The 12,231-nt window shown below is 42.8% G+C and overlaps 1 protein-coding gene across 1 annotated transcript in view; it reads left to right on the top strand.

The window, feature by feature from the left end:
* The window catches only part of dusp22a (dual specificity phosphatase 22a), a 195,937-nt gene that overhangs the window by 60,746 nt on the left and 122,960 nt on the right, over positions 1-12,231 (top strand). The window contains exons 3-4 of the mRNA XM_059993200.1: positions 1,616-1,649; positions 5,547-5,629. Of these exons, the coding sequence (XP_059849183.1) occupies positions 1,616-1,649; positions 5,547-5,629 (117 nt within the window). The remainder of the gene's footprint in view (positions 1-1,615; positions 1,650-5,546; positions 5,630-12,231) is intronic.

The raw sequence follows: 12,231 nt of genomic DNA, 5'->3' as shown, positions 1-12,231 counted from the left end.
GGGTTAAGACCATTCTTCAGGACTATAATCAATCTTCTTGTCTCCAGGGGAAGTAGCGCTGAGCCTGGATGCACTTTTACCTGTTTCAGTGTATGTATATCTTTAACAGGTGACCATGTGAACAATTAAAACTAAATGAAGAACTTTAAATAATTCCAGTTATTTATACTACTCAGACTAAAACATTGTAAAGCATGCTGTATAGTATTGTTTTTTCCCACACAAAATGTAGGGGGAGCTCAGCCAGTCAGGCAGGATCCATGGAGAGGAATAATCTCAGACAGGTACGTTGACTCTTTGTTTCTCTCCGTGAATGCTGCCTGGACTGCTGAGTTCCTCCACCATTTTGTGCTTGTTCCTCTGGATTTCCAGCACCTGCAGAATCTCTTCTGTTTGTTGTTGTTTTTGCACAGGTACATCATCATTATAGAAATGGACTTTGTGTTACTTCTCCCCAATTGGCCCTAAATCTCTTAACTGAGGGCACAAGGGCTGCTCACTCAGGTTAACCTGACGAATGTAGACTGGAATTAATGGTATCTTTTGCTCAATGTAGTTCTTATTTAGACTATGCAATGCATCAAACTTATTAAAGTTCAAAATGAATTTATTATCAAAGTACATATATGTCACTCTACACAATCTGAGATTAACTTTTTTGTGGGCACACTCAATAAATTCAAGGACCATAACAGAATCAATGAAAGACCACACCCAATAGAGCAGACTAACAACCAATGTGCAAACGACAACAGACTGCAACTTCATAAGAGAAAAATACAGTAAATAAATAAGCAATAAATATTAAGGACATGTAATGAAGTGCCTTTGAAGGTGAGTCCACAGGTTGTGGGAACAGTTTAATGATGGGGCAAGTGAAGTTGAATGAAGTTATTCCAACTGGTTCAAGAACCTGATGGTTGAGGAGTAATAACTGAACCTGGTTGTGTGCGTCCTCAGACTCCTGTACAACCTTATTCTTGATGGATTCTCAATTATGCATCAATTATGCTACAGGAATTGCAAGACATTTGACTGCAAGACCCTACAAAGCATTGTGAGGACTGCTGAAAAGATGATCCAGTCTTTCTTCCAACCATCTGAGATATTGATCAGGAACACTATGTACGCAGGAGGCTAACCATTGTCAATAATCCCTCCCATCCGTCCAAAAATCTCTTTGACCCCTTACCAGCAGGCAGGAGGTAACATAGAATTAGGATAAGGACTGTTAGGTTTGGAAACAGCTTCTTCCCCCAGGCTCTGAGACTACTAAACTCCCTGCCACCACCTCATCATGTAGGAAGCACTATTAGCCTATGTTGTTTACTTTCTGACTTGTGTCGTAAATGCACCTTATTATTTGTAAATTTATTTGTGGTATACTACTGTATGTGTTGTGTGAGTTATAGGTATTGCGTTGTGCACCTTGGTGTGGGGGAATGTTATTTTATTTAGCGGTATACTTGTAGACATTTTGAGTGACAGTAAACTTGAACTTGAGAACCTGAACTATGATATAATGCAGAAGGTGCTTACTGATTGCTATACATACTGCCAAGCCTGAGCATATAGATTTTGAAATAAATTCTTTTTAATCTTTTTCTTTTACTAGATCTTGGATGGCCTGTATCTGGGGAATATTAGAGGTAAGTGTGGTTTTTGATGGCTAAACATAAAGTTCTATATTCAAAATCATTGTGGGTTGAATATGCTATGACTACTTTTCCTCTTGGTAGGACTACACTCTCCTGGTTCCATCTTTATCTCTAATTATTAGGTAATAATCTACTAACCCTTACGTCTAGGAAACTGGAATAACCAGAGGAAACCCAGGTGGTCATGGAGAGAACATACAAACTCCTTACAGGCAGTGGCAGGAATTGAACCCAGTTCACAGGTGCTGTAATGGTGTTATGTTAACCGTTATGATACTGTGTTGCCCTCTAATCTACACAGGTTCTCTTCCTACTCTCACATTACTACCTTTGCTAAGGCCTATAGATCTCTCCTGGGCTCCTTCCAATTCATCCATGTGCTGTCCCTTGTTAGCAGAATACAAGTATACTGTATCCGCTTAAACTTGCAGCACCATCTCATTTTTCCACCTCTTTTGATTATACCACTGTCTCTGGGTTGTCGGACTGCTTATCTGATATCCAGTGCTGGATGCAAAAGTGTCTAGCTTATCGGATTACTTGTCTGTCTCTAGGTAGTTGGACTCTTGTCTGATACCCAGTACTGGATGAAAAGGAATATCTAAACGAACATCAAGAAAGTAATCTTCAGTTTCATTCCTCGACCTTGACCCCCTTCCCTATCCACTGAGTCTATCTCCCTGGCAACAACCTGAAAGTGACCCTCAGGCAGACAAGCTGGGGATGCTTGCACTGGTATAGTTGGTGCTTCTGGCTAGGGAACAACGTTTGAGTGAATTTATTAACAATTGTAAGCTAGAAAAGCTGCGGTTTGATTACCACTATAGTCACTGGAGCTGTCAAAATGGCTCAAAGAGGAACACACAAGCTCATGGGATTTACAAAAACAGGAAAAGTTCAAGAGCAAAGAAATTTGAGGATACAGGACAAGAGGAATATTTAATAGTCGAGTCATTATGACTTAAAGCTCTCTTCCTGCACAGATGGTGGACACAAACCCAATAATAGGAATTAGAAGGGGACAGAATTTACAGGGCTATTGGGACAAGCAGGGATAGGACTATTTGGACAGGCCTTTTAAAGGGCTTACAGAGGCTGAATAGTTCCATTGTAGTTTTGCTTTTGAGGTTCCAGGAGAATATGCACAGTAGAACAGTGGAGGACATAGTAAACATTGATAACCTCTACCCTTGCTAGAACAGTTTGGCTGATGGAACAGCCCCCTACAACTAGAAAGGCTGGCTCTGTTATAGGAGTCAAACTGGATACGCTGGAGACTGTGGTAGATCAAAGGACCCTGGCAATTCTGGACAATGTTTCTCACCCACTGCGTGCCACCTTGGCTGAACAGAGGAGCACTTTTAGCAATAGACTAAGACCAGTATGCTTCTCCAAGGAGCACTATATGAGGTCATTCTTACCCTTGGCCATTAAGCTCTATAATGAGTCAACCTATAGCCAGGGAACTGATGACCTCCTCCTGTTAGACTGTTTAAAGTAACTTATTTTATATTCTTTCTGACTTCTCTTCTAGTCTTTGTGTATCTGTGCACTTGTAATGCTACTGCAACACTGTAATTTGCTTTGGGATCAATAAAGTATCTAACTATCTATCTATCTACTCCATGGCTGTTAATATGGTGGGACCTCAAATTAAGGTTTACTAAATTGTTAATTTACCTCCTTGTTTTAAATGTTAATTAAACATCTGGTTTCAACAAACACATTAACACCTCCCAGATTTCATGAATAATCTGTCAGTACTATTTACACTCAGTGGCCAGTTTACTAGGTACACCTGTACACTTGCTTGTTGATGCAAATATCTAATCAGTCAATCCATAAAAACATGCAGACATGGTCAAGAGGTTCAGTTGTTCAGAACAAACATCAGAATGGGGAAGAAATGTCATCTAAGTGACTTTGACCGTGGAATGATTGTTTGGTGCCAGATGGGGTGATTTGAGTATCTCAGAAATTGCTGATTTCCTGGGATTTTCCTGTACGACAGTTTCTGGAGTTTGGTGCAGAAAAAATAAAGCATCCAGCAAGTGCGAGTTCTCTGGATGAAAATTTGTTGTTAATGAGAGAAGTCACAGGAGAATGGGCAGACTGATTCAAGCTGACAGGAAGGTGACAGCCAGTCAAATAACCACGCGTTACAACAGTGATGTGCAGAAGAGTGTCTCTGAATGCACAATATGTCGAACCTTGAAGTGGATGGGCTAAAGCATGAGAAGACTGCACTGGGTTCCACTCTTGTGCCTAATAATGTGGCCACTGACGGTATTTCCTCTGTCCGTGAAAGTGCTGCATTGAAGAAAAATCTCAGTGTATACACAGTGGCAGAAGCCATTTCCTTCACTATATTTCACTGCTTGAAAATTTGCCATGCACATCATAAGGTTTTCAATATTTCCTGTGTGTATTTTTAGTGTTATTGTGTAACTGTCAGGATTAAATGACAGGATGTTAATCAGTGCTCAGACTTTACTTTAACAATACCTGACTTTCCCTTCGCTGCCCCACTCTAATCCATGCAAAGCAACAGTAGAGAGCCGTTTAGTCTTTGTGCATGTTTCATCATTCAGATGGATTACAGCTAAGTTGTACCTTGATTTCTGTAACTCCCTGGGTTCCATATCTTTATATATAAATTATGCGGAGAAGGCAAGAGAATAGGATTGAGAGGGATCGGCCATGATGAGATGGTGGAGCAAACTTGATGGGCCAAATGGCCTTATTCTGCTACTATCTTCGTGCAGGCTTGGTCTTACATTATCAAATGACTCAGTTTTGGAATTTTCCATTGATTGCAGTCCCTATCTTTTGTCTGACTCCATCTCTGAATGTCTTAGCTCTAATTTCAACAGTTATTTCCACCTCTATGGAAGCCCCCTCTAGAGGAAAGAGTTTCCATTTCAGTCCATTAAATTATTCAACACGTCTCAATTAAGTCATCTCGCAGTCTTGAACTCTCCAGATAATATAAGCCCACGTTTTGTAGTTTCTGTTACTTTTGATTCATTGATGCTCAAAGAAAGGCAGATGAGGACAAGGTGGGCTTAGACAGGCTTGTGCATAAACCTTGTGAGACGTGGCAAATCTGGCCGCTCCTCAAGGGTTGGTGCCTTCAGGAGAGGGGCACGGATGAATGAACAGAGAGAAAATTTTTGATTTTTGCATCATTTTTACAAAGAAAGACAGAGGCAGGGGATTTATACCGAAGTGCACAGGGTAAGTTAAAGGTCAGCTTGTGGATAAACGCCAGCAATGTTCTGATAACTTCTGTCTGTTAACACTGAGTAACATTCTTCACACAGGACAAAGCAGAGACCTGTAAATGTTCCATACTGGGGTGGGGCTTGATTGGAATATGCTTTCTCTGCAGTCGTTCCAGGGAATTAGATCTATTTTTGGAACCTTTTTTCTGCAGAAGTTCAGAGAGGCAGGAAGACAGGATAGTCGCCTATTATCCTCTGTCGAGATTAGTCGGAGAGCTTCACTGGGATCGTTCTGGACCCTCACCCAAAGCAACACCCTGTATCCCAGTTTCAAAGCAGACAACTAGGGTGTGCATCATCAGTGATTTCTGCTTCATTACTGGAATTTGCCAGTGCTAGAGTTAGCTTTTCGTATCCTGTGATGCACTGGGCTGTTACCTTCAATGCACTCTCGTTGAAAGTGGAACAGTTTTAATTAAAAATGGTGCTCAAAATCCTCAAGTCAAGAGTGTTGAACATTGCAAACAAATTGAGATAATGACCGTAAATAATTCCAGTTACATAGAACATAGGTTAAAGCATTGCAATTCATTCTGTACAGTTTTTTTTTGCACGGGTACTTTGCCATAAAAATGGACTTTGCGTTACCTCTCCCCACCTGTAGACTCGCAGGACAAGGACAATCTGGTTAAGAATGGAATCACGCACATCCTGTCGATTTACAACAATGCCAAGCCTGTGCTGGAGGTAAGCCTCACCAGTCACCAAAAGATGCCACAACTTGTAGTGTAAGGTTTGCCTGTTGCCGGAGGGAAGTAGTCACCACAAAACTGAGGACTTTGCTGGACATCATTTGGGCTGTGGTTGGGAGCTGCTGGGCCTCTGAGCAACCGGTTCCTGCATTCAAGTCCCACTCCTGAGTGGCAAAGAACCCCACATGACTGCTGTTTTTGTGCATTGTGGAGTGCTGGGTGAGATGTAAACTCTCTCAACTGGATAGAAAAGATTGTGTGGCACTAATTTAAGGAAGAGCAAGGGCTTTTCCCCACTATCTATCCAATGTTTTTCACTGGATCAACACCAGGTATACAAAATTATGAGGGGTTTAGATGAGTAAATGCAAGCAAGCTTTTTCCACTGAAGTAAGGTGAGATTAAAACCAGAAGTTATAGGTCAGGTTTTGTGTATTTAACGCTTCTGTAATATTTGAGTAATTGTGTGTGTGTGTGTGTGATATATCTCACACACACACACACACACACACACACTATATATATGTATATATATATATATATATATATATAGTTTGAGCATTTTTGTTCATTTAAATAATTCATTATGGATTATGTGTATAAATATGTGTTTTGCATACATTATCACACTACCAACCGATGCATGTTTGGTAAACGATAAAGTAAACCCAAAGTTAGACTCGCATTTTGGACTCCCATGTCTTCCTTTGAATTAGCTTGGTGTATTGAAGTTACATAACATTAAGGGTGAAAGGTGAAGTGTTTAAGGGGAACCTCTTCGCTCAGAGGGAGATGAGATTGTGGGACGAGCTGCCAGTGGAAGTGATGCATGCCAGCTCGATTTCAACATTGAAGAGAAGTTTAGGTAAGTACATGGATGGCAGGGGTAAGGAGGACTATGGATGGGTGCAGGTTGATGGGACTAGGCAGAATGATAGTTTGGCGTAGACTTGTTTCCGTACTGTAGCGTTCCATGACTCTAATCATTATTGCACTGTAAATTCCCTGCTGCATTCCTTTCCATAAAACAATGACCTCCTGTTGGACATCCTGAAGTTGTAAAAGGTCATCGGTGATTGGTTTGTTATTGTCATATGTGCCAAAATGTAGTAAAAAGCATCACACACAAAATGCTGGAGGAATTCAGCAGGTCAGGCAGCGTCAATGGAAAAGAGTAGACAGTCTGAGATTCTTTTTCAGGACTGGAAAGAAAGGGGAAAGAATTCAGATTTAAAAGGTAGGGGGGAGGGGGAAGAAGAAGTACAAGATAGCAGGTGATAGGTGAAACTGGGTGAGGGGGAGGGGTGAGGTGAAGAATGGGGAAGTTGATTTGTGGAAGAGTGATGACAGGTTCCCAGGAAAGATACAAGGCTGTGGTAGCTGGTCTGGGTGAGCAGATGATCGAAGAGTCAGAGGGCAGCAGAGATCACAAAGAGGGAGCAGCGAGAAAGGGTTTCACTGAACTCCCATTGACGTATAAAGTCTTTTAAAACATGCCATTCTGATAGATCATTTCATCCAATAAGGGAGGACAAAAGGAACCAAAAAATAAGAAAGCAGAGTATAGTGTTACAGTTACAGGGAAGGTGCAGTGCAGGTGGACGGTGCAGTGGTGATCACTGAGAGATTAAGACTTCACCTTTACCATAAAAGGAGTGCATTCAATAACCTGTTAGTGGTGTGGAGGCTGCCTTTGAAGCTTGTGGTTCATGTTCTCAGTGTTCTTGTATTCTCTGCCTGATTTCAGCAGGGAGGAGAGAAGATGATTAGGATAGGAGGAGTCCTTGATCATGCGGGTTGTTTTCCTAAAGGCAGCGGGAAGCGTAGACAGAGTCAGTGGAGGAAAGGCTGGTTTGCACGATGGACTGGACTGCTTTCAGAACTCTCTGCAACTTCCAGTCTTGGGCCGAGCCACTGCCATACCAAGGTGTGAAGCATCCAGACAGGATGCTTTCGATGGTGCATCCCTAAAAATTGCTGAAGATCAATGAGAACATGCTGAATTTCCGTGGTATTCTGAGGAAATAGAGAAGTGCATTGGAATCGCAACCTCTTACTTTTGTTTAAAGCATCAAGCCAAGGTCCTGTTTCGTTTCTCTTTGGTGCCTGTGACCTCAGCTGGATTCTGCTTCCTTGGCTGCTGCCTCTCTACCAGCCTGCCCATTCTCTCCATGGGAACCTGAGCCATCTGCACGATTCCTAGTGTGCTCTATTAATACATCCCAGACAGATTTATTGCAGCTAATTCATCTCATCCCAGCCTGTGTTCCTTCTCCACTCACTGGACAAGCTCACGGAGCTTCTGGTCAGTCATGCAGTGACAGTGAGTTATGAAGAGACTGGGAGGGGGTGAAGCAGGACGAGTGGGGAGGGGCAGGGGGAAGTGTGCATTGAAGCACAAATCAATAGTTGGTGAGAAAATGCAGGACATGTGCAGTTTCATGTCTTCTGTTAACAGATAAATCTTATAATAAATCAGTACCAAGCTTCATGTCAAAATTTTAAAGTACAAAGTTCAAAGCAAAATTAATGTCAAAGTGCATATATGTCACATTTTCTTGTGGGCGTTCAGAGTAAATACAAAGAAACACAATAGAATCAATGAAAAAACACACACCGCAAGATGGACAAATAAACAATGTGCAAAAGACGACAAACTGAAAAAAAAATGAACAATAAATATTGAGAACTTGAGATGAAAAGTCCTTGAAAGATAGATAGATACTTGCAACATACAACTTCCAGCATCTGCAGATCCCAAAGGAAATTACAGAGTCATAGTAATGCACAGGTAAAGAAATATACTAATATTAGAAGAGAAGTAAGAAAGAATGAAATTAAGTTATCTCAAACAGTCTAACAGGAGGGGGTTATCACTTCCCCAGCTATAGGTTTGACTCATTTTAGAACCTAATGGTTGAGGGTAAGAATGATCTCATATTGTGCTCGTTGGAGCAGCACAGTTGTCTTAGGCTATTACTAGAAATGCTTCTCTGTACAGCCGAGATAACATACAAAAAGTGAGAAACATTGTCCAGAATTGCAAGGTTTTCCTTAAGGTCCTTTGTTCTACCACAGCCTCCATCCAGTGTGTCCAGTTTGACTCCTATAACAGAGCCAGCCTTTCCAGTCAATTTATTGAGCCTGTTGGTATCACCCGTGTTGATGCCATCGTCCTAGCACACCACCACATAAAAGGCTGTACTGGTGACAACAGACTGGTAGGCCATGTGCAGGAGAAGCCAGAAGTGAGTCAATAGCTTGTGGGAACATTTCAGTGTTGGGGTGAGTGAAGTTATCCCCTGTGGTTCAAGAGCCTCATGGTTGTGGGGTAGTAACTGCACATGAACCAATAGTGTGGGTCCTGAGGCTCCGCTACCTCCTTTCTGATGGCAGCTGTGAGAAGATAGTATGGCCTGGATGAGGAGAGTCCTTGATGATGGATGCTGCTTTCCTGTGACCTTTTAGATGTTTTCAAAGGTATGGAGGGCATTACCTGTGATGGACTGCGCTGTATCCACTACTTCTTATAGGATTTTCCATACGAGTGCATTGGCATTTCCATACCAGTTAGCATACTCTCCACTGCACACCTATAGAAGTTTGTCAATTGTAGAATCTGATAAAAATAGTTTACAAAATATGCAGATATAATAGAGGTATCAAGATATTCTTGGATAGGCACATGAATGTGCAGGAAATGGGAGGATATAGAGATTTTGTAGGCAGGAATGATTAGATTAGTTGAGCATTTTGATGGTATCAGAAAGGACCTGGTATGTATGGATTGGGATGGGTTGTTTTCTGGCAAAGGTGCACTTCAAAAGCAGGAGGCCTTCGAAAGTGCTATTTTGAGACTATAGAGTTTGTCTGTTCCTGTCAGATTGAGGGAAACTTGGTTTTTGAGAGATATTGAAGCCTGGGTTAAGAAAAAGCAATTATAGGCAAGTGGAAACAAATGAGGTACTCGAGGAGTATAAGAAATGCAAGGGAACACTTGCATCAGGAGGGCTAAAATAGAGGTTGCTCTAGCAGACAAGGTGAAGGAGAATCCTAAAAACTTCTACAGATATATTAAGGACAAAAGGATAACAAGGGACGGAACTGGCTCTGTGGAAAATTGGCGTTGTAATCTACGCGTAGAGCCAGAAGAGATGGGGGACATTTTAAATGGATGTTTTTCATCTGTATTTACTTGGAAGACGGTCACAGAGACTATAGAAGTGAGGCAAAGCAGCAGTGAGGTCATGGACCCTTTTCAGATTACCGACAAATTAGGGTGGATAAATCCACAGGGCCTGACAAGGTGTTCCTTCTGGCATTGTGGAGGCAAGTGAAGAAATTGCCGAGGCGCCGGCAGAGATATATAAACATCCTTTGCCATAGGCGAAGATTTGGAGGATAGCTAAAGTTGTTCCGTTGTTTAAGAAAGGCTCTAAGAATAAGCCAGAAAATTATAGCCTGGTAAGCCTGACATCAACAATGGGAAAGTTACTGGAAGCTATTCTAAGGGACCAGATATGTAAGTATTTGGATAAACAGGGATTTATTACGGGTAGTCAATGTGGCTTTGTGCATGGTAGGTCATGTCTAACCAATCTTACAGTGTTTTTTGTGGAAGTCACCAGGAAAGTTGATGAAGGCACGGCAGTGGATGTTGTCTACATGGACGTTAACGTGGCCCTTGAGAAGGTCACGTATGGGAGGTTGATCAAGAAGGAGTGGTTGCTTGGCATTCAAGAAGAGTTGTGAATTAGATTGGACGTTGGCTTTGCGGCAGAAGCCAGAGAGTGGTAGTAGATGGTTGCCTCTCCGGGTGGAGGCCTGTGACCAGTGGTGTGATGAGGTGATCTGTTGTTGTTTGTTACCTGTATCAGTAATCTGGATGATAATGTGATTAACTGGATCAGCAAATTTGCAGATGACACCAAGATTGTTGGTGTAGTAGATAGTGAGGAAGACCTATCAAAGCTTGGGGTGGGAGCTGGACTAGCTGGAAAATGGGCTGAAAAAGACAGATGGGATTTACTGCAGACAAGTGTGAGCTGTTGCACTTTGGAGGACAGACCAGGGTAGGACTTGCATAGGGCACTGAGGAATGCAATAGAAGGAGGGGATCCATGATTCCTTGAAAGTGGCACCACATGTAGATAGGGAATTGAAGAACGCTTTTGGCACATTGGCCTTCAGACATCAGGGTATTGAGTACAGGAGTTGGGATGTATGTTGAAATTGTATAAGATGTGGGTAAGGCTTAATTTGGAGTATTGTGTGCAGTTTTGGTCACCTACTTACAGAAAATATGCAAATAAGGTTGAAAGAGTTCAGAGAAAATTAACGAGGTTGTTGCATGATTTTAGGATCTGAGTTATAGGGAAAGGTTGAATAGGTAGGACTTTATTTCCTGGAATATTGAAGATTGAAGGAGGATTTTATAGAGGTGTGGTATGGATGCTGCTGGGGTACAGCAGAGGTGTGCCTCCTTGGGGTTGCTGGAAATTAATGCGTGCACGTTGAGTGGGGTGGATATTCATACCCCGGATGAATTGCTAATTCGATTTTTGAGTATGGTTAAAGCTGTTGGCAAAGTTGAAATCGTAGCGTGAAAGTTTGATAAAATGGCGGGCTCAGACCTTGTTTTAGTTCAGACCTGCACTGACGTTACAGTGGTGGGACTGCCAGCATCTATCAGTGTCCCAGGTAAGGTGGGGCCATGGCCTGTCCATACTGTCAGGGAGGAGGAGAAGGGAGCCCAGCAGGCTGGGTCACAAGCTGAGTTGCCTGCAGTTGGGGCAGAGATTTCAGAGACAGGGTTCTGTCGTTTCTGAGGAGTGAGGGGAAAGTTTATTTAGTCCCGTCCCCCAGTGAAGAGTGAAGGTTCTGAGTTGGCATCAGTCCTTATCTCCCTGGTGAATAAGTGGCCCAGTGCACAGGCAGAGGGTCCCTGCTGGAAGCTAAGACTTTTCTCTGGAATAATGCTCACACCCAAGGGGGAGGAAGAGTATGAGACATGGGTGGAGCAGACCTCTCAGTTGTTAGACGAGTGGCAGTGCTCTGATGATGAAAAGCGACAGATTGGTTGAAAGTTTGAAGGGGTTGGTGGCTGATATAATAAGATGCATGACAGTTAACTCTGCTTCCCTTGCTGAGTATCTAGACGCATCAGAGAGAGCTTTTGGTATGACAGGGAGCCCACTAGAGCTCCTGGAAGTGGGGGGGGGGGTCCAAACCATGCATCAGGAGAAGGTGGAGAGTTTTTTTTCGGCTAGAGAGATAGCCATTTGTTTGCGGCGCAGGGGGTGATTCAGGCGGCTGAGGTGGATCAGTTAAGGATGATACCAGATAGCCAGGGGCGCCCAGTCTCAGGACATGATTGCTTGGGGTCTCTCGTAGTCCCTTAAAACATGCCCCCCTCATTTGTTCAGCTCATCAGAGAGGTGTGGGAGGAGGAGAACGCATTGGGGCCGCGAGAAGACTCCGTCTGCAGGGTACGGTCCTTGGTAGTAGGCCCTTGTGGTAAAAGAGATGGTAGCAGAGCTGAGAACTGAGATGTCCTGGGTGTTAACAGCGGGTGTGGACCCTCTGTATGACAGGACC

Source organism: Hypanus sabinus, chromosome 17 (genome assembly GCF_030144855.1).
Source record: "Hypanus sabinus isolate sHypSab1 chromosome 17, sHypSab1.hap1, whole genome shotgun sequence".
NCBI classification, from domain to species: Eukaryota; Metazoa; Chordata; class Chondrichthyes; order Myliobatiformes; family Dasyatidae; genus Hypanus; species Hypanus sabinus.
This window is presented reverse-complemented; position numbering and strand designations above follow the sequence as displayed.